This window comes from Microcebus murinus, chromosome 28 (assembly GCF_040939455.1).
Source record: "Microcebus murinus isolate Inina chromosome 28, M.murinus_Inina_mat1.0, whole genome shotgun sequence".
Taxonomy (NCBI): Eukaryota; Metazoa; Chordata; class Mammalia; order Primates; family Cheirogaleidae; genus Microcebus; species Microcebus murinus.
In genome coordinates this window covers 13,151,984-13,175,348 of record NC_134131.1, presented here as the reverse complement: position 1 = coordinate 13,175,348, position 23,365 = coordinate 13,151,984, and the positions used below count along the sequence as shown (strand labels likewise).

The following is a 23,365-nucleotide window of genomic DNA, read 5'->3' as shown; positions in this document are numbered from 1 at the left end:
AGGAAAAAAGGGCCGGGGCGGCAGCTTCACTAGCTAGGTGGTGCTGTTTGCCCCTGCGCTGCACTGGAAAATAAAACCTCATGCTTTTGCATCAAGTCTCTGGACTCTGAGTCTTTTTCGAGCGGCCGTCTCTCCCCCACACGGGCTGTACATTTCTGCAGCCTAACAACTCTGACTCTTACGGCTCCACCTCAGCCTCCCAACCACAGATATAACTGATACAGCAGAGACTGTATCGCTGCCCTAATCCAAATCCTCTCAAGGCTTCCCGTTGTATTTTTAAGAAAACCCCAAACTCTTCCCAAGGCCCCAGATATTCCAGCTCACGCGTGTCTCTGACTGGGTCACCTGTCCCCGACCCTCTCTCACCTTCCACCACCAATCCTGTCAGTTCCCAGGACAGGACAGGCATGCCAGAGGGCTCTCTGCCTCCGTTGCTTTCTATTCTTTCCTTCCGACAAGCCCCTTCTGTCCCCAAATGAGTATCGTTCTCCTCTTGTCACTCACGCGTCCACTCAACGTTATCGTCTCCACGGACAGGCCTTGACTTGCAATGCAAAGTACCCGCGTTCTAAAGTCACATGATCCTCTTTTGTTTTCCTCATAGCACCTATGCTCTTGCTTTGCTCATTGATTGGCTTTATTGCTGTTTTCTGCACTTGAATGCTACCCTCCTTAGGAACGGAAACCTAGTCCTTCGTGTTCGGCGCTGCATCCCAAGTATTTGGAACACCGCTTGGCACAGAGCAGTCGTTCAACGAGGATCCGCTGCACGGATGCATGAATCACTGGAGGTGCTAGAAAGACACTCTATCAGTCAACTCCTTGCTGCTCATTTCCTCATTTGCAAAGTGGGAATTCAAGAGAGACCTGCTGCTCAAGGCGGTTGGGAGTGTTGGATGAGACGACATGAGCCATTTTTAAACAGGAAGGGTGACACACAGTAGACACAAAGTAAATGTTGGCTCCTTCCCTCCTCTCCCTAAGGAATGTATCACTCGTATAGGGACACGTTTAAAAATTTATGGAATGACACGACACAGCACATGAATTCTCAGAATTGGAGGAATTGCAGCCTGCAACTGTTCCTAGAAGACTGAGAGATCCTCACCTAACCTCACACTAGTAAAAGGCTGTTCATTCACCCACTTTTCCCACTGGAAATTGCTCTAGATGCCTCTGTCCCTAGATCAACCTCCTTTCAGAAAGGAATCCAGCCCACAAACTTGCCACGCAATTGCACAGTTGGACCCAGAGCCAACCTACATGTACCGTGTTTTCCCAAAAATAAGCCCTACCCATAAAATAAGCCCCAGCAGGATGTCTAAGCATGTGCACAATAGAAGCCCTAACCCGAAAATCAGCCCAAGTGACGGGCGTGGCTGTGCAGCATCTGCACAACCCGTGCGTGTCGTCGCGGAGCGGGAAAGAACACGAGCAGCCCTTCTCATCCGCCCTGTGACAGCTCTATGGCTCAACATGAGAGATCGGGGCTGATGGTGCTAAAGGAAACAGAGTCGCAAGACATTCAGGACGAAATTCGGGGTTTGGAGAATGAGGATGATGTTCCAGAAGAAGACGACTTCACTCTACTTGAATCAATGTAGATGGTTGTGCTGTACTGAAAAAAAAAATAACACATCCCCTACAAATAAGCCCTAGGGTGTCTTCTTGAGGAAAAATAAATATAAGACCCTGTCTTATTTTCGGGGCAACACGGTAAATCCCAATGAGCCCCCACTCAATGTCCCCAGGGCACTCTTAACATGAACTCGTGGCACTCAACAGCATGTGCTGACCCATCTGCCAAGCAAGATGAAGCCTACTCTGTGGGCTCCATCATCAGTCAAATGCTAGTGTGTAAGCGGGGGTCCTCAGACTTTCTAAACAGGGGGCCAGTTCACTGTCCCTCAGACCGCTGGAGGGCCAGACTATACTTTAGAAAAAAACTATGAATTCCTATGCACAATGCACATATCTTATTTTGAAGTAATAAAACAAACAGGTAAACACCTGCATGTGGCCCTCGGGCCGTAGTTTGAGGACACCTGGTAATGTCTCGCTCCAAAAACTCACCAAAACCACTTACACTCTTAACGATGGGAAATGAGCTATGACAGCTCTACAAAGATCAGCCGGAACTTGTTTCCAGGAAGGGGAAACACAGTTATGAATGTTCCTGACGACGGGGGACTGGAGGGGGACTTTGCTCATTTCTATGCGTTTTTTTTTGTTTGTTTGTTTTGTTTTTTTGGTGGGGGCTACTATACTATACTTGACTGTAGATTTTTTTTCCCTTGGAGGAACTATTTGTACACACATGATGCACACGTAAGATGCTGGAAGGAAAGGTGGGCTGATCAAAACACCCCTAGCAATGGCAGTGCCTACCTGAGAGGACAGGGTGGGGAGGCGGCCGTTTCCAGGTACAGCAAGCAGAAAAACGGCCCCGGTTCAGACCAAAGCGCCTACTCAGCACACAGACGCCGTCATTTCGACAGAGCAGGGCCCTGGCGGGACGGATAATGACACCTGCTTGCTTAAGCAATGGCAGAATATCGAGATGACATACAGCTAGCTCCGTGCATGTGCTGTTTTGGTTCTAAAAGTCGACAGACAGTGGAAAAGGCAGATGAGTTTGACCTTTTACCAAGGCCTATGACGTTATGAGCAAAAGTTATCCGGGAATATGGTTGTGAGTGATGCCACCAAACAGCCCGCCCATAGGTGCCACAGAACTCCGTTGAGACCGCCCCTGCTCACTGCTGGTACACCATCCAGGGGTCCTCAAACTTTTTAAACAGGGGGCCAGTCCACTGTCCCTCAGACCGTTGGAGAGTGCACACTGTGGGCCCGGGACGAGTCGGCTGCTAAGCAGGACAGGCAGCAGCGGCAAAAACACCCGGAGGGCCGGATAAATGTGCTAGGTGGCCCACAAGTGGCCTGCAGGCCTTAGTTTGACGATGCCTGCATAGACTAAAAGAGTCTGACTCAGACCAATTTGCCTGCAACCACCCAGCTTAATAGGATCAAGGAAACCGAAACTGTCTACGCTAATGGGATTCTAGGATCCCAAGAAATCCTTGCCCAGGAAGATAAAGTTACAAATAACTTTACAGTTTGTTTTAGAACTTCCTGAAAATCCATTTATTTGAACAATAAATCAGGGGATAAAAAGTTGCCATAGGGGTAAATAGCCTCTTTTCAGAAAAACTGATTGCTCAACGGGGCCAAGTCTTCTAAGCAAATGAATGTGTACTCAAAAAGACTTATTTCAGATCCTCCTTGCTGCGTCCGCCAAAACTATACTATCACTCACTTTGCCCAATTATTCATTCATTCATTCATTCATTCATTTATTGAGATAGAGTCTCACTCTGTTGCTCAGGCTAGAGTGAGTGTCATGGCATCAGCCTATCTCACAGCAACCTCAAACTTCTGGGCTCAAGTGACCCTCCTACTTCAGCCTCCCGAGTAGCTGAGACTACAAGCATGAGCCACCATGCCCGGCTAATTTTTTCTGTATATTTTTAGCTGTCCAATTAACTTCTTTCTATTTTTGGTAGAGACAGGGTCTCGCTCTTGTTCAGGCTGGTCTTGAACTCCTGACCTTGTGCGATCCTCCCACCTCAGCCTCTCAGAGTGCTAGGATGATAGGCGTGAGCCACCGTGCCTGGTCCACTTTGCCCAATTCTAATCAAACTTCCCCCTGTGAAAGAAGTTTCTTAATCCAGACCCCCAAATCTTAGAAAATTATCTGCCTTTGAACTCCCTCTCCTGAGATGCCACTGAGACTTTTTCAGGGTGGTATTCCCTCTTAACTATAGTAAGCAATGAATACGACTTCGTTTTATAATGGGCTATTTTAGTAGTTTTTCACAAGAAGGTGGCAGTCAATACTCCAGATCCCAAGCTATTTACTACTATAGACTACTGCTTCATTGCCTTTCACAGCCAGAGAATGTGAGAGCAAGGTATAGACCCAGAAGTGGAATTGCTAGTTTATGCAGTCACTTCTCATGTAGCTTTTAAAGAAACTTTTTGAGGAAATGCTCCACCTTTCTGTTCTGTCATTTATAGAGATCTCATGCAACGAAATCAAGATACTCAGAAATTTTGGGGGCTAAAATAGGCATAAAAGATCTTCAGTGGGGGCAGGGTGATTGGGAAACATCAGTTAGCATGATCAAAGTATTATCCTGCTATAAAGGAAAGAAGAAAATGAGTTACCTTATCAGGGAGACACATGAACGAGAAGTGTCACTGTCTTCCCATTTTGACCAGGTTCCTGGTAGCGGTGACTTTGTAACCTCATGTCTCAGGACCCCATTGGAAGTTTCACTTGGCTGCAGTGGATCGAGCCATGCCATCTGCAGGGAGTCTGAGAAAAGCTTAGAGGGAAGCAAAATTCTCTCCTAAAGCTCACTTAACTCTCCTACGGTGTTGACTCCACTTAGATTTCTTGTTCATCTTGACCCCTGCCCTGTCACTCAAGGGGGAATTCCATCTGCTTATCCCTTAATTCAGGGTTCTTTCCCAAACCTTCCAGAAATGTTAGTAGGAAATTGATCCATCAAATATGCTAGCTCAATGAGACATCAAAGGTGTTTAAGTATACAAAGCTTGATAAAAACTCTTGTGTGTTTATACAACTAGATTAACTCTCTTAGCCCATTTTGTGTTGCTATAAAGCAGTATCTGAAACTGAGTGATTTATAAAGAAAAAAAGGTTTGTTTGGCTCAGGATTCTGATGTAAAAGCTCAAGACTGGGCATCTGGGGAGGGCCTCCGGCTGCTCCCCCTCATGGCAAAGTTGAGAAGGAGCTGGGACGGGCAGAGATCACACCCAGAGAGGGGAAGCAAAGGGTGGGGAGAGGTATCAGGCTGCGTGTGACAACCAGCTATCTTGGGGACTAAGAAAGGGGGAATTCACGCTCCCCTGAGGGAAGGTATTAGTCTATGAAATCATCTCGTGACCCAAACATCTCCCACCAGGCGTCACCTCCCACCACAGTGGGGATTAACCTTTTGCACTTGTATGTCGACTGCAATTACTCTTTGAATGTATCAATAATCTGAAATATTAAAAAATCCAAATAAATAAGTTTGTATGAAAAGAAATCCCAGTTTTTTATTCTATTGCCGCGATTTGTGAAATCTGGGGTATTTAAAAAATTAAATCCTGAGTAGAATAAAGGAATCGAGAAAAATGCAAGCGAGTGCAAAGGGATAAACTGCAACCGGAGGTTTGGAAAGGACAAACACACAAATGACAGCATCCTCTATTTAAGAATGGGAATTTAGGCCGGGCGTGGTGGCTCACGCTTGTAATCCTAGCACTCTGGGAGGCCGAGGCAGGCGGATTGCTCAAGGTTAGGAGTTCAAAACCAGCCTGAGCGAGACCCTGTCTCTACTATAAAAATAGAAATAAATTAATTGGCCAACTAATATATATATATAAAATTAGCCGGGCATGGTGGCGCGTGCCTGTAGTCCCAGCTACTCAGGAGGCTGAGGCAGGAGGATTGCTTGAGCCCAGGAGTTTGAGGTTGTTGTGAGCTAGGCTGACGCCACAGCACTCACTCTAGCCTGGGCAACAAAAGCGAGACTCTGTCTCAAAAAAAAAAAAAAAAAAAAAAAGAATGGGAATTTAATATGGATGTTGTAGACTTCCCAGGAAAACAAAGGTATTAAACACAGCAAAGAACAAGAGTAGACAAAACAATCCATTCCTCTCAACCCTCCACAAACACGTCTACATCGTAATTTCGGGAACCTGTAAAGTATGTTACATTCCATGGCAAAAGGGACTTCACAGATGGAAGAAGGTTGTGGACCCTAAAATAGATCCTATTAGATTATCTATGTGGGTGGGCCCAAGGCCGTCACATGGGCCTTTCAGAGAGGAAGACGACAGCGGAAGAATCAATGAAAGAAACGTGTGGACGTAAGAGGAGTCAGGAGAGACTGGATGCTCAGGGGAACTTGACCTGCCATTGCTGGCTTGTCATTGATGGAGGAAGGTGTCACCGGTGTAAATGTCAGGGTGGCCTCGAGAAGCTGCGATCCACTCATAGCTGCCTGCAGAGAAGCAGGGACCTCTCTCTGTCCCATAACCACAAGGAACTGAATTCTTCCAACAACCTGAATGAGCAGGAAATCAATTCTCCCCAGGAGCCTCCAGAAAGAAACACAGCCCTGATGACACCTGGATTTTAGCCCAGTGAGCCTCATATGCTGGGCTTGTGAGAGACAGAACCACGAGATAATAAAGTTGTTTTAAGCCACTACATTTGTGGTGTTTGTTTCTATGGTTTTAATGCAGCCATAGGAAAGCAACACAAGAACCCTAACCACAGATCTCATTTGCATTCCCACACCACGGAAGTCACCACAGTCCATTCTCAGACTGTCCTTGTGAGGTCGCCGTGTTGCTTGATTCGACCTTATTTTATTTTACTTCGTTTTAATTACATAAGGGAACCGTGGTGCAGGGATGTTAAATGATTTCCTTAAGCAGCAAGGAGAAAAGGCGGGACTCAGACAGGGCCTAAATGATGCCCAGCTTTCTATGACTTTCTCCCAGTCGTTTGACACCACCTCAAATCTAATCTAAATCTAATTCATATATTTTAATTTTAACATAATCAGATCATTCTAGAATTTTTGGCTTCCCAAGGTAAAAGAGTCAAGCAGATGGCATATAAACTCACCCTCTTTGCTTTCATAATTTTTGTTTGGCAACAACTAGTGAGAGTCCCTGTTGTGATACTTGAGTTCTCTAAACTCATCCATCCTATTATATTTCTGGGTTTTTTTTTTTTTTTTTTTTGAGTCAGAGTCTCACTTCTGTTGCCCGGGCTAGAGTGCTGTGGTGTCAGCCTAGCTCACAGCAACTTCGAACTCCTGGGCTCAAGCGATCCTCCTGCCTCAGCCTCCCGAGTAGCTGGGACTATGGGAATGCGCCACCATGCCCGGCTCATTTTTTCTATATATTTTTAGTTGGCCAATTAATTTCTTTCTATTTTTAGTAGAGATGGGGTCTTGTTCTTGCTCAGGCTGGTCTCAAACTCCTGACCTTGAGTGATCCTCCTGCCTCGGCCTCCTAAGTAGCTGGGACTACAGGCATGCGCCACCATGCTCGGCTAATTTATATTTATATATATGTGTGTGTGTGTGTGTTTAGTTGCCCAATTAATTTCTTTCTATATATAGTAGAGACTGGGTCTCGTCCTTGCTCAGGCTGGTTTTGAACTCCTGACCTTGACCAATCCACTGCCTCGGCCTCCCAGAGTGCTAGGATTGCAGGCCTGAGCCACTGCGCCCGGCCCATCCTATTATATTTCTTTTCTCTCTCTGTCTCTCTCCATTTGTGTGTGTGTGTGTGTGTGTGTGTGTGTGTGTGTGTGTGTGTGTGTGTGATGAGCTCAAAATGTAGATAGTAATGAAATGCAACAAATTCCCCATAGAACATGGAATATATTAATAAACATGAAGTGATTTGCTTGAATGCCTAAAATGCAAACAAGAATTTATGGGGATTTAGGCTTCTCTAATGCACATGTTTGTAGAACCATATTGATAATTATAAATACCATTAATCTTCTAGACATTCATAGAAAGAACGCAGTTATACACCATTGATTACTAGAAGCGATTCTGACACAAACAAGGGAATCTCTGTTTCGTTCATGTCTGGTATGTTTCAGACTACACACAGATTTGTCTCCAAACAAAAGCTTTTTCTTTATGAAGGCAGCCCTCTCTTCCCAGTTGCATTTATTGACCAGTTAAAGAAAGTATTATTATAGACCATGGCCATTTTGGGATATTAACACTTTTTATACATTATTGTTGATTTTTAGAAGCCAATTTCCAGACACTATAGAAAGTCAAGAATGTGCTCCAGCCCAATTAGTGGAAACAAGTTCAAATCTACTCTAAATCTAGATCAGGCGAATGAAATGAAATGTCTGGCTGGCAGGCAGGCAGGGGGATTATGCGAGCGAGCAGAGTGAGCTGGGTGTCGGGCAGTAGGGAGTGGTGGGGTCTGTGGTAACTCAGAGAGCAACACCCTGTATAAAGTGAACACTGCTTCTTTGATCTAGCCAGCTCTCGCTCCCCGAAAATAAGTGCACACTGCTGACAGATCTGATCTTTTAAAAAGAAGCCAAAAATAGTTATTATTATGGAACTTCCTAATTTTTAAAAACTTTGGCAAGTAATGAGTGTTTAAAATACACCTGCTATCTGTATTTAGTTTGAGATCTCTCTTCCCAAGTTGGCTGACAAATGGAGAGCAATATAGACTGATTTGTAAACAGCATCGCGATAGGGGCTGGGATATAAAGAAAAATATCCAGCTAAGTGCTACTGTGTTTCCCTACAAATAAGACCTACCCATAAAATAAGCCCCAGCAGGATTTCTAAGCATGTGCACAATAGAAGCCCCACCCCGAAAATCAGCCCTAGTGCCGGGCGTGGCTGCGCAGCATCTGCACAACCCGTGCGTGTCGTCGCGGAGCGGGAAAGAACACGAGCAGCCCTTCTCATCTGCCCTGTGAGAGCTCTATGGCTCGACAGGAGAGATTGAGGCCGATAGTTCTAAAGGAAATAGAGTTGCAAGACATCCAGGATGGAATTCGGGGTTTGGAAAGTGAGGATGATGTTCCAGAAGAAGAGAACTTCACTCTATTTGAAAAAATGTTGATTGTTGTACCGTACTTAAAAACAAATAACACATCCCCTGAAAATAAGCCCTAGGGTGTCTTCTTGAGGAAAAATAAATATAAGACCCTGTCTTATTTTCGGGAAAACGCAGTATAAGTTGACGTTTTGAGCAGTTACAGAGCATGGGATAAACTCAAGATGTGAAATTACTGTTGTTGTGGCTTTCGTGGCCAACATTTGTTGAACATGCACAAGGTCCATAAACAGACCTTTTGTAAAATATCACAGATCCAGAGACGCTGAGAAATGGAAGTCATTTTCGTCACACTGGAGTCAGGTGAAAGGCCACATTTTCAGAGGGACCTTTCTGGTCCTAGTTCACAGACTTAGTAACAGGCAGGGTCATGGGTAGAGACCAGAGGCATCTGGTCCTAAACCCTTTCATGTTCTGACTCTTACCCCAATGTCAGCATTAAAGGGTAGACGGGCAGTTGGCAAACGCAACCAGCTTGAGTGGTTTGGTTATTAATTCACTTCAAAGCAAAAATGGGCAATGAGTCCTCTACTTGATCCCTCAAGAGCGGTAATTTCCACCTCACGCTCTCCAAGAGCCACGGACAGGTCTTGAAAGATTCCACATCAATTGGGACAAAACTAAAACCAATTCCTCTATCCTTTTTCCTCCTTTCCTTTCTGACCTGTCTTATCATTCAAAGACCAACATAGTCTATGTCTTAGCAATCTGAACAAGCTTACTTAGGGAATCCTTGAGTAACCTATTTGGTAAACCAAGTTCTAACATGGATCCCTGCATCCTATAGATTTGCTGATCAGGGTAGAATTCTGATGTATCTCCTCATCTATCCATCGTTGGATAGATGAGGAGGCATTGGGAATTCTACGTCAAAAATGACACAGTCCCTGCTCATAAATAATCTATACCATTCAACTCTTTGTTCATCTACCCATCCTTTTAATATATAATGGGGCATTTCTAGATGCTAAGCATCATGGTAGGTGCTGGAATATAAAGAAAGACAATCCAACTAAACACAAGAAATTGACACTTTGGGCAGTTATAGATCGCGTGATAAACTAAGAATGGGAAATTATTGTTACTGTGGTTACTTCTGTGTCTAACATTTGCTGAACATATACTACGTGCCAGGCTTTGTTGCAGTACATTACACATATTATCACATTTAATTCTAATAGTGACTCAGTGAAATAGGTCCTGCTGTGATCCTGTTGTACATGCGATGGTGGAACTGAGTTTCAGATCCATTTAATCAGTTCAGCTTCAAAGCCTGCAGTCCCAATTAGTAACAATAAAGCTATAAATTATAAGAAAAGAGCTATTAATTATGATGGACAACAAGGTGATTCCATAAAAGCAGCCTTCAAATGGAAGCTGAACAAGTACCACATTTTGACAACTACTATATTTTTCCCTTTGTCAATATCTCTCTGATGATGGCTACTACATGTCATGTAATACATTATAAATTATGAGTATGATTACATTTTAAAAACATTTTTACTGTTGCAATTATGAAACAATAGAGTGATTAGCAGTTTTATAGTCAGCTATAAGCAAGTATGGATTGGGGGATATATAATTTTATTAAATAGTGATTTTAGGCAATCAACTGTTTTTCTTATGTCTTTAAGTTTTGAGACAGTCTCATTTTGTTGCCCAGGCTAGAGCGCCATGGCGTCAGCCTAGCTCACAGCAACCTCAAATTCCTGGGCTCAAGCAATCCTCCTGCCTCAGTCTCCCAAGCAGCTGGGACTACAGGCATGCATCACCATGCCCAGCTAAATTTTCTATATATATTTTTAGTTGGCCAATTAATTCTTTCTATTTTTAGTAGGGACAGGGTCTCTCTCTAGCTCAGGCTGGTTTTGAATTCCTGACCTTGAACTATCCTCCCGCCTCGGCCTCCCAGAGTACTAGGATTATAGGCGTGAGCAACTGCGCCTGGCCTTGTTTTTCTTATGTCTTTAAATGTCTATGAGAGCCAAAATTCTAAGCAGTGTGAAAGATTCAATATTTAACAAAAACGACAACCTTTGAAATTAATTTTTAATCACCTCCATTTAATAAAATCTGAAAATGTCTGCTTATTAAAGAGGGGGCTGACATTTATTTTTTCTTTTCCATCCCAGGCATGCTAAAACAAAAAATTTTTTTTAAATTTTTGATTATTATGGTGAATGAGATTGTACTTAAAGAGTATCTTACCTAAATTGTCTTAACTTACTTTATTGATAGCTGAACAATCATTATAAATGACTTCCAGTAAGGGTTTCCTAGAGTTCAAAGAGTATGACCTAGATGTAGTTTCTCTAAGTTTTGACTTCTCTCTCCTGCAGTTCTATAAGGGGAGGCTCACTCGGACCCAGCCACGTCCAAAAAGAGCACGTTGAGGGCCCAGAATTGCCGGCAGCATCCAGTGGTTCGTCCTGATTGGACAGGCTTAATTAGAATGGGTCCCCACCCATCACTACACCCACAGTGATTGGCTTAGACAGAATCATTTGCCTTCCCTGGGAACCAATCAGGGCAATCCACATGGCTAAAAAAGGAAAAGAGCACCTTTAGCTGCTCATCCCAGAGACAGAAGAAAAGTGGCTGGTGGCTGCAGATAACATCATTAAAAAGAATACATGTTCATTGTACCGTGTTTCCCCAAAAATAAGACAGGGTCTGATATTTATTTTTCCTCAAGATGACACCCTAGGGCTTATTTGCAGGGGATGTGCTATTTTTTTTAAGTATGGTACGACAATCTGCATTTATTCAAATATAGTGAAGTTGCCATTTTCAGGAACATCATCCTCTCTCTCCAAACCCCGAATGCCATCCTGAATGTCTTGCGACTCTGTTTCCTTTAGAGCCACCGGCCCCGATCTCTCCTGTGGAGCACTAGAGCTGTCACGGGGCGGATGAGAAGGGCTGCTCGTGTTCTTTCCCGCTCCGCCATGACACGCATGGGTTGTGCAGACGCTGCGCAGCCACGCCCGTCACTAGGGCTGATTTTCGGGGTGGGGCTTCTACTGCGTACATGCTTAGAATTCCTGCTAGGGCTTATATTATGGGTAGGTCTTATTTTGGGGGAAACACGGTACATGGTTTTATATATTAACCAAAACAACCACCACAAAAATCCCCAAGTGCCTACTGCATGCGAGGTGCTGTGTTCATAGGCGTGCAGAACAATGACTAAAACATGGATTTTACCGTGAAGGAGCTTTTATAGTCTCTAGGTGCGAAGTGTAAGTCCAACAGGGAAGAAGTCACAGAAAAAGCTAATAAGCCTCACAAACCACAGAAGATCACAAAGCTGATCCGTCCTACAGAACGGCAGACAACCAAAGTTTACAAGAACTGGAATTATCCAGAAAGGGTGAAGTCATATGCATTCTATTTTCTATGTAAAAGGGTGCAATTCACTGCAGGAATCTGCCCTCTAAGAATGTTTTCTTTTTAATAAACTTTAACATTTTAGAGAATTTCAGTTATTTAAAAATTAACATTTTTGGCATATCTGAGTTTCCTCCTAATTCCAGATAAATGAAAGATGACAACAATAACAAATAAATCACCATGGTTTCTATAACCAATCATGTTAAAAGAGTTTACTGACAACATAAATGTAGAATTTTTTAAGCACCTACATTCCATCATTTCTTGCCTCTTTTCCAACATATTTTCCTACCTTGGATTTTTAAATAGTACTACATTATTTTTAAATAGTACTGCATTATTCATGCTAAGTTATTATTTTTTTTCCTCTAGTCTGTCTAGGGAACTACTATGTATCTTTCAAGATCAAGTTCGAATGTAAGTTTTTGGAGGCATTCCCTAAACCAGTGCCTATCTGCAGCCCTAAAATTCAATATTGTCTATTACAGCACCCTCACCCTAGTATGTGGACTAAGACAACTGGATCTAGATAGAATAGAAACCTAAGAAATTAAATCAGTGTTATTGCTGTAGGACTTAGAATCGGGAGAGTAAATGTCTTTGCTAGCTGTCATTTCTCTTCTGCAGAATTCTTGTACATGCAGAAATATCGTGGTAGCAAACCATGCAGCTCTCTTAGGCCAGAGGAGACAGACAGGGACCAGTGGAACCATGCTGACAGGGAGGGCACATGGGGTGTTTCGTAGCGTACAGCACACTGCTCGGCACCTAAATCCCAGAGGGTTGCACATCGAGTAGCTCAACAGTCTGACCGACATTGCTGGGATTCCGAGAACCTGAAACTCTTGATTTCTTGGCTTGGAAACTTATTTGCAATTACTGACCACAGAGACAGCTCCCCTGAAAATTTCTTTTGCCAGAGAAGATGTAACTGGGGGTTCAAAAGACAACCCCCTGAGTCTTTGTAAATAAGGAGAAGTATCCTCTTGACTTAAAACGCTTTCCTTTGCTCTGTTGACTTAGATGAAAGCAAACCTACGAAACTGTGCAAATTCCACCGTCGCACCCCTTTTAACTGAATCGTAACCGTTACGGCACAAGGAGTGTCGCGGGCAGGATGATGTTGGGCAGGAGGATACCAGCCACCGCATGGGACAGCTGTGGCTCTGTGTTTCCAGGTGACAGGAGTGGGGGTGCCCACTGGGTTCTCAGCAGCCACACTGGTTGAATTAACCCAGTCTCTTGGGGCCCATTCATTCATTCATTTGTCCAGGCTGCACGTAACACCAAGTGTAAACTTCTGCACCCACCTGATTCAGGTGTCCTGTCTGCTTCTCCTAACACACCACTCTCAACATGGCAAAGTAGAATCACAAATGTCCCCACTTAATGCCGAGCCAAGTGTACACCCTGGATGTAGCTTCCATAAACCCTCCAAATCCAGAGTAGACCACTGGCCCAACTCTCCGACAAATTAGACCAAATGCATACTTTAAATTACATGCTACTTGGAGTAGCGGGAATGGAACTGCATCCTCTTCTACCGGGTTTTCGAGGCCTCAGGCCCTCTGCTATTCCTTTTTTTTTTTTTTTTTTTTTTTTTGAGATAGAGTCTCGTGATAGACTCTACTAAAGAATAGAAAGAAATTAATTGGCCAACTAAAAATACATAGAAAAAATGAGCCGGGCATGGTGGCGCATGCCTGTGGTCCCAGCTACTCGGGAGGCTGAGGCAGGAGGATCGCCTGAGCCCAGGAGTTTGAGGGCTCTGTGATCTAGGCTGATGCCACGGCACTCTAGCCTGGGCAACACAGCAAGACTTTCTAAAAACAAACAAACAAACAAACAAACAAAAACAAAAACACTCTGAGGTATTTTAGCCAGGGCATAGTACTTTGATTCTGCCTTTTATCATTACCTGTTGGGCTTACCTTTTGGGTTTTTGTTTGTTTGTTTTGTTTCTATTTTCTCTTCTGACTCGCAAGTTTAGTGTGCCTTGGATTGAGAATAATTTTAAGCTTCTTTTTTTTTGTTTTGGCCCTGTGCGTTTACTTCAGCCACGGTGGTAGTGGCTTTCTGGCTCCATTCATCCATCCCGGACGCCAGATTGCAACACTCAGACTCATGTCAGCGTCGGCTCGTTTGGATGGTGGAACTTGGGAGAGGGAGGACTGCACAGGTACACGCGGATCAGGCTGTGGTGACGTGCAGACGAGGTCACCGGCCTGTGGTGGCTTCACCCCTCTCTGTACGTACAACTCTCTAGTCTTAGAAACCATGACGTAAACCTACACTGCCCAAGACGATGTCGAGTCTGCATTCTTCTCCCAAGAAGTCTCGTTTTCAATAATTCCTGGAGTACCTCCTAAGGTATAGATTGACAAGGGCTAAAAAAAAAAAAATGGCATAATTTCCAGCTTTGGAAGAGACAAAAAATTTTGAGGGATAGGAACTCTAACAGTTAATTTTACGTTCTACTTGACTGGACCATGGGGTGCCCAGATATTTGGTCAAACATTCTGGGTGTGTCTGTGAGGGTGTTTCCAGATGAGATTTGAATCAGAAGCTAAGAAAAGCAGATTGCCCTCCCTTGGGTGGGTGAGACTCATCCAGTCTTTTCAAGGCTAGAATAGAATAAAAAGTTTGAATAATAGAGTGTTCTTTTTCTCTTTTATTTCTTTCTCTCTCTCTCTCTCTCTCTCTCTCTTCCCCTCCTCTCTCTCTCCTTCCTCTCTCCTCTCTTCCCTTCCTCTCTCTCTCTCTCTCCCCCTTCCCCCTCTCTCCTCTCTCTCTTCTTTCTTCCCTTCCCCCTCTCTCCTCTCTCTTCTCTTCCCCTCCTCTCTCTCTCTTCCCCTCCTCTCTCTCTCTTCCCCTCCTCTCTCTCTCTTCCCCTCCTCTCTCTCTCCTCCCTCTCTCTTCTCTCTTCCCCTCTCTCTCTCTTCTCTCTTCCCCTCTCTCTCTTCTCTCTTCCCCTCTGTCTCTCTCTCTTCTCTCTTCCCCTCTGTCTCTCTCTCTTCTCTCTTCCCCTCTGTCTCTCTCTCTTCTCTCTTCCCCTCTCTTTCTCTCTCTTCTCTCTTCCCCTCCTCTCTCTCTTCTCTTTCTCTCCCTCCTCTCTCTGCCTGCCCTCAAGCTGGGACATCAGCTAGCAGACTTGGACATAATCTCATGCAAGGAAGTGTCTGTTTACTTAAGTCCATATTTTATACAAAGAGATTATAGAAATGGCCAGCACTGCAGTTACTCAGATAATCTCAGTATAAACCAAAGTGACTCCACTAAAATACATTAAAAAAAGAAGACCACCAAACAAAGAAGGAAGGAGGAAAAGAAGAAACCAAGGTCTGAGCAAGAGGAGGGTCTTGATAAAGGGCTAGCTGCTGACTCGTGTCTTGAGCCACAGGTTAAACGAGGCAAGTCACATAAGGCGATGACTATAACGCATAGAACTCAGTGCACATTTCCTATCACCACCGTCTTCATCATCCTCTTTGCCATCGCTGTGATGGCATTACTGCAAATCAGGTCCCGGCCGGTGCCCGTAGCGGGCTTCGGGTTCACGTCCGCGCGCACAGAAACACACAGGCGAGAAACACCCGCGTCGCCGAACACTGACGACTGTTCGCGCACCCCAGGGAGGTGAAAGAAGACGAGTGGAACTCACGTTGAGCTGAAGCTCGTCCGTCCACTGCCCGATCAGACGGTAGCCAGGGCTGGTGGTGTTTGTCGCCTGGTACTGGAAGATGTCGTAGCGCCCTGGGGCATCCCCGTTCTTGTTGAACATCACTGGCGTGCCCGCGCTGCCTGGGGAAGACAAGAAGGAAGATTCCGGAGTCAAACGGGACCCCTGCCACTTCCCGTGGGCGGGCTGACGGTCTGCAGACCTGCCCAGGCGCAAGGGAGGGAGTGGACACCCGCTGTCTGTGGGGCTCCCCCAGAACGGCCCCTGCGATGCACAGCGGGTTATCAGTGTGGCCTGTGGGTGCTCATGGTAAGGGGGTGGGAAGAAAACTCCCCCCCCTTTGGCATAGTTTTGATATTTCTCAATATTTCCAAAATGTTATTCTAATCTTATCCCCCTTTCTGAGGAATAAAAGCTATATGCATTATCTTTTTTCAGAGACAGCCTTAAGTTTTATTATTATGCTGCTGTTAAATATGATGATGATTATTTTAGTTTCCATCTGACACCAAATGGTGGTCAGTAAAGAACAATTTCAAAAACATAAATTGATTTTAAAAGGAGGTGGTGATTTTTTAAAAAATTAGCAAACAAGCAAAAAAGTTTATTTAAATACGTGCTTGCCTACTCATTCCATTTAAAATATAATTTTTGTTTTTTGCTGATTGCTTATCATTTTCTTTATATGATAACCCGTATAAAATTGTTTATAGTGTAGTTCAATAAATATTGGTTTCTTTCCCAACCTCTCATTTGGGTCACTGTGAAATGTCCACTTTAAAACACAACCAGGCTGGGTGAGGTGGCCACGCCTGTAATCCTAGCACTCTGGGAGGCCGAGGTGGGCAGATCGCTCGAGGTCAGGAGTTCGAGACCAGCCTGAGCAACAGCGAGACCTTGTCTCCATTATAAATAGAGAGAAATCAATTGACCAACTAATATATACAGAAAAATTAGCCAGGCATGGTGGCACATGCCTGTAGTCCCAGCTACTCGGGAGGCTGAGGCAGGAGGATCGCTTGAGCCCAGGAGTTGGAGGTTGCTGTGAGCTAGGCTGACGCTACGGCACTCACTCTAGCCTGGGCAACAAAGCGAGACTCTGTCTCAAAATAAAATAAAATAACACACAACGAATTATGCTGGCAGAAATAGATACCGGAATTAATTTTAAAATACTAAATGCATTCAGTGTATAAGTGCATACAGTCGGATGCACGAAAGATCCTTAATATTACCTACACGGAACAATTAGCAAACCATACACAAAGAGTGCAAGATCTGGGTTTTGGTTAGTTTCGGCAACAGTTACAAAGGCAGAAAAAAAAATGTTCACTAACTGCATGCTATTTCTTTCATGTTCTCGTGGAAACAGAAAAGATACCATTGGCATCATGGTATATATAGCTGATATCTGTCGGTAGGTTAATACTGAATCAATATTCCCAGCAGAAAACAATACTCTATTTCTTCCAATGTACCAGGAAATTTATACGACATTTACAAACTGTAACAGAATCACTAAGAACGGGAGTTCACTGTACTATTTTTTTTTTTTTTTTTGGAAGGGCAGTGGAGTAAGTTTTAGGTAACGAGCATGAAGCACTTCTGGTAACTGCCCAGGTACAGTCATGGTGGCAGAGCTCTGAATCCGGTGAGCAAAGCCCCATTTAGCTCCTGTGGAATTTGAGCCAATGTGAACATTTGCACGAATGACACGAACAACAGGAAAGAAAAAGCCAGGCATGTGCGGTGACCTGGTCGGGCCAGGCATGTGAGTTAGGTCCGGTGCAGTCCTGCGTGGCCCGAGGAGGGACGCTCAGACACGGTGGGAAGTTCTTTATTCACAGATCCCAGAGAGAAGAGGACATCACACCCCACACAGGGGCAACGGGAACAGGAGGTGGGGAGCAAGAGGAGGAGGAAGGGAAGGGGACTGGGGGGCAAAGCCTTTATTGGGGTTCAGGGCATCACGTAGATGTGTTGGATTTGTCCATTTGAAGAGAGCGAGGCTAAGGCGGGAACTTGGGGCTTACGCTGTTGGGGCTCACTATGCTCAAACAGAGTAAAGTGGTCATGTGGTACAGGGCACAGGGCCTTACCTCTCTGCCACCCCAAAGCCCAGAACTGGGTGGAAACTGCTCCAAGAAATGCAGATTAAGGGAGATGACACAAGGAATGAGACAGACGTGGAGGCAGCAGCTATAAGGACTAGAGCTATGGCGGCATCCTAGCTGGGTGGGAGAAAGTACACTTAAAATAGTCAAAAAAAAAAAAAAAAAAAGGATGCCAACCCTTGAGGTTGAGAGTGAACCACACGAGGAATCACTCAACCCAAGAATGAAGTTAAAGAGCTGGGCGCGGTGGCTCACGCCTGTAACCCTAGCACTCAGGGAGGCCAAGGTGGGAGGATCGCTTGAGCCCAGGAGTTCGAGGCTGCAGTGAGCTAGGCTGATGCCGCTGCACTCTTAGCCCTGGCTATGTCATTCATTCATTCATTCATTCATTCATTCATGGATGGATGGATGGATGGATGGATGGATGGATGGATAGATAGATAGATAGATAGATAGATAGATAGATAGATAGATAGAATTAAACAATGAAGTTAAAATAAGGGTCCAGAAACAGAGACGATGCCTTGCACAACAAGATGTACAAAGTTGCAATTAATTCTGTGCTGGGGGTTACCTTGCTGGAAGACAGGATGCAACATCACCAGGTAGAACACACTAACAGGAAAGCAACTGGACACCATCCTACAATCATCAGTCGCAGGATTTTATGACACCATTGTATATTAAAAAAAAAAAATAGAAAAAATCAGCGCTTGCGGTAGGCTAAATAATGACGACATAGGCGCATGCCCTAATGCCCAGAACCTATGAATGTTACCTTATATGGCAAAAAAAAAAAAAAAACCATCTAGATTCCACATGCTATTAGCAAATAAACATCCTGTCATTTTGCAGGAAGATATTAATATCCAGACACTCACCTTTCTTCTCTTTCACATTGCACACTGGGATTCATGTTGTGCTTTGCCATAATTCTACCGTTTCTATGCATTAAATAATACGACTTCAGCTTTCCATAGTCTTTGCAAGGAGAGACTTGCAAAGTCAGAGGATCTCAAGTGCACGGGCCAAATGCTCATCGGAACCGGCCACGTTGCCTCATACTTCCCGTCTTCCAATCTTTGTTAGGAGAAATGATTCTTGTCCTGCCCTTTCTGTTCTCATTAGAGCTCAGGGTTTTTTTCTTTTGTTTTGTTTTTTTTTATTTTTTTAATTAAGGCAGAAGAGCTTTTTATTTTTTTTTTAATTAAGGCAGAAGAACTGAGTACTTTATCTAAGTGATGACCTGTAATAATAGCATCGTGTGTGCAGCTTTGACTTTTTTTGATGGATTCTATTAATAGAACGCAACCGGCTTATTCTTTCCAGGTTTTTATCCCCACACAAATCCTATTTAACAGCCTCCCTGACTCTCTTAAAAGAGAAAGAAGTGGCATTGTGTTCAATGAGCTCTGTATTAAAAAAAAAAAAAAAAATCAAAGAAGTCCAGAGATGAGAAAGAAGTTATCAAAGGGGGAAGCGATCACCCACAGAGATATCTACAAGGTAGCAGGGCAGGAATGCAGGTACACTAAGCCAGAGGAAACAGGACCACTTGAAAAGATGGGAAACAGGCACGAGAGGAAGGATGCTCGAATGCATTCAAGCCTGAGAGCCCTCGTACCAATTGAGCGTATCTGAATGACATTCCTTTTCCCAGAGAAGGACTGGGGTGTTCAGATCTCCCACATGACAAAATGGCCCTCTGCATCAAAGTACTGACCCGACAGTTTCTCTGTTCTCATTTCACCACCGCACGTGCAGATTCCTGCAACGCTGCATTGCCTTGTGTTCCTGCGATCGGTGTCCGCTCAGCAAGCCCCCTGAATTTCAGCTCAAAACAGTGACCACGCGCATCTTGCGTCTGTCCGGGGCCGCTGGGGAGAGCAGCCCTCCAGTCTCCTCACGTCACCTGGGGCAGCTTGACGCTCTCACGTCTGACCGTTGAGGCTGGTTGTCAGGTGGGAGGGACCTCAGCTGGGGTTGTGGCCAGAACCTGTGGCCACCACGTGTGGCCTTTCAGTGTGGCCTCTTGACCTCCCCATCGCATGGCAGCTGAGTTCACGGTGCAAACATCCAGAGAGAACCAGGCAGAAGCCATTTCAGATTTCAAGGCAGGAGGCGTAGATCTCACCTCTTGATGAAGGATATACCCAAAGTTGGGGTACGATTTGTATTCTGGAAACTGGTAAACCTAGGTACAGGCATGCTTCATAGTAAATCCTTCATTACACAGCAATTCTTTAAGGTTTTATATCTAAGGCACCAACTTTGTTAAATTTACATTTGCGAGTGTTGCCACCTGGTCAGATAGGCCAACACAGAGATGACCAAAACAAATTTAGGCTCAGGACTTTGCGTTCATTTGGGACATAGGAAAAAATGGCTAGAAGCGATAAAGACTAAAGCAGCCTGCATAAAAGGAGGTTAAGTACTTAGTGAGGCTGTAGCAATTCTTCCAGGACCTCTATTATCATTTCCTAAATTGGTGCTTTGGTAAATGTGAAGGTCAGAGTTATTAAGTTGTACACTGCTGGTCTGGAAAAAAAATTTCCTAAGGGTACAGCAAATTTTGTACTAATGCAACAGAGAAGTACAATCTCAAGCTTACGACAAAAAAATAAATAAAAATCCTCCTAAAGCATGCAGAAAAAAAAAATAAGGACTGAAGTCTTCACAATGAACTAGAAAGAGAACTGAATTCTAGATCTAGATCTGTGTCTACCACTTGTCAAAGTCTTGGACAAATATTTTTTCCTCTCTAGGATTTGATATCTCCATCGAAACATCTGGAAATTGAGTGAATAAAACACGTCAAGTTTTTTTTTTTTTCACTCTAACAGTTGCTCACCCAAAGTGATGTGGGTTCTCCTGCTTAGATTGAACACAGCCTCTTTGCTTTACAAAACCTCTGAGCCCAGCCATCAACGACTGTAGCAGCCCCAGAATCAGAAGTCTCCTGGGTGTCCGTATGGGAAACAAAACATGCCTCAGAGAAAGAAGATGGTGTTGGCCACAGAGTCTGATCACAACGACGCCGAAGAGAGAGAGAACACGGCCTTGCCTGTGAGCCCCACGGAAGCTCAGGTCGAAGGCGGGCCGGCGAGAAGAGTGCAGGAAGCCCCTCATGGATATTTAAGAATTACAGTCCCCTGCTGGGACCAGAACTAAACTAATGATGGAGCATATTCAGATGTGTTAGAGTGATGGGGTCTCTTCCAGGCTGGTTCCTGTGCCCTTTCTTTTCCTTTTTTTCTTTTATTTCAGCATATTATGGGGGTACAAATGCTAAAATTATGTATATTTCCCTTGGCCCCCCTCACCCCTCGAGTCAGAGCTTCAAGTGCGCCCATCCTCCAGTTGGTGCGCTCATTATGTTTGTATACCCCGTCCCCTCCTTCCCCTCCCACCTGCCCGACACCGGATAGATGTCATTCCTCTGTGTCCACTTGGGTGCTGATCAGTTAATACCAATTTGCTGGTGAGTACATGTGGTGCTGGTTTTTCCATTCTTGGGATACTTCACTTGGTAGAATGGGTTCCAGCTCTAGCCAGGAAATACAAGAGGTGCCAGATCACCGTTGTTTCTTATAGCTGAGTAGTACTCCATGGTATGCATGTGCCACATTTTATTAATCCACTCATGGACTGATGGGCACTTGGGTTGTTTCCATAGCCTTGCAATTGGGAATTGTGCCGCTATAAATATCTGAGTGCAGATGTCTTTTGTGTCATGACCCCCCTGAGTTTCTGAGAACTTCCTTCCTGGACGGCACAGTCTGTGTCAAGCTTATCTTAGGCTTTCACTACCTTGGCCTTGGACCCTACCATTTCTTTAGGGATTTCTGGTTCTTTTTAATTGAAGAATGGTATTTATAAATAAGATCTGGGCACTAGATGTGCCCATTGCTACCAGGCTGCCCTCTCAGGAAACAGAGGTAGGTAATACAGGTATGCACACACACACCTGCACGTCTGTGTCTACCCATTTGCACTGACATTAAAGGCCATGAGTTAATGCTGATATCTTCTATTCTAATCCAACCCAGCAGGGTTCATCCTAGCTTCCTCTTATCCCTGACTAGTCATTTTCATCTCAGACAATGAAACACCTGGCTCTTATTACCCAAAATACGTGTAATTATTTTCTGAGTTCCATGATGTATCTAAACTAGCTTCAGAACTATGAAAAATATCCCACAAATTTATTAGCTGTTGTACCATATCTGGTGTATAGTTATTTTTGTCTTCTGCCTTTTATTATAGACTCAAATTCTATTTTTCAAAATCACTTACGTTCGTTTTCTTCTTCTTCACCCTCTTTGCTGTGGTTATGTCATTTATTTGTAATACAGTTAAGATTTTGTGACTGTCTCTGTTAGATTTTGTGTTACATATTAAGGTCCATTTAAATTATTTATTTAGTTTTTGGTATAAGAAGCATTAAGATGTTGTAAAGAGTCAAGTCTATACAAAAGTTACTTTCAGAGAACTGGCGTTGCCCTCTCATTCCTTCTACCTTATTTATCCAGTTTTTTCATCTCTTTTAGGTAACATATTAATTTATAGGACAGTTTTGCACTTCCAAAAATAAGTTTGTACCCTAAGATGCGGTGGGTGTGGCCACGTCACAGGCACTACTTCTATGAACTTGGGTACACACAGCAAATGCCCCATCCCATTTCTCTTCTTCCCTCTCACAGACACCAAGAGTTTGGCTTTGTGAAAAGACTTCTCTCTGTTTCAAGAAAAGGAGGCCAAACCATAAACCCCCAAAATACCTTCATTCATTCATTCATCCACTCATGCGTTCACTCATTCGTGGATTGATTCAAACTGAAGCCACATAACCAAGCAGGCTTTGACCCATATTCGAAGTGTCAACAGCCATGCGACTCTAACTCATGAAACGCAGAATGCCAACACTTAGGATTCCAAACGTGATGGATTGTTTGGGGACACTCACCGTTGAAGTTGACATTGCGGATATACTTCAGCAACTTCTTGCCTCCGGCTTGCTCCATCTCTGGGCAGACGCCCCGGTAGTCAGCACAGAGATCCTTGTTCATGTGGTGGAGGGCGTGAGCCATGGCGTAGACAGCGTCAATCACAAACTGAACTTTACCTTCCTGCTCGTAGTTGGAATCCTTCCCAATTCTCTCCTGCCCTGCACATGAAAACAAGAAACAGACAAAAACTGGTGTTGAGTGGAATGCCTACGTTTGCATTTATGTTCAGTTACACTCAAAGAAAACAGTGCTTGAAGGCTCTGCCACGGCAACCCACATCTGGCTGACAATGATAGCTTGTCCTCACCGATTTTGGCATTTTACTTTGGAGCATGGTACACTGATCTGAGGTATTGGATCAACTTAAGAAGCAGAACTCTAAACAGTCACAATGATAGATTTCTTGTAATAAGCCAACACACTACTCAAAAGATAATCCCGTAGAATCAAAGGGTCTTTGAGA

At 44.2% G+C, this 23,365-nt stretch overlaps 1 protein-coding gene across 7 annotated transcripts in view; it reads right to left on the bottom strand.

Moving 5' to 3' along the window:
* Nucleotides 1-23,365, bottom strand: part of GRM7 (glutamate metabotropic receptor 7) — a 794,973-nt gene that overhangs the window by 238,883 nt on the left and 532,725 nt on the right. For all 7 annotated transcript variants that reach the window (XR_012915318.1, XR_001153146.2, XR_012915319.1 and 4 more), the window contains exons 6-7: nt 22,860-23,060; nt 15,762-15,901 (exon numbers count right to left, since the gene is read on the bottom strand). Coding sequence is in view for 3 of the 7 variants with exons in the window: in XM_012761143.2 (XP_012616597.1) it covers nt 15,762-15,901; nt 22,860-23,060 (341 nt within the window). In the remaining 4 variants the exon portion in view is untranslated. The remainder of the gene's footprint in view (nt 1-15,761; nt 15,902-22,859; nt 23,061-23,365) is intronic.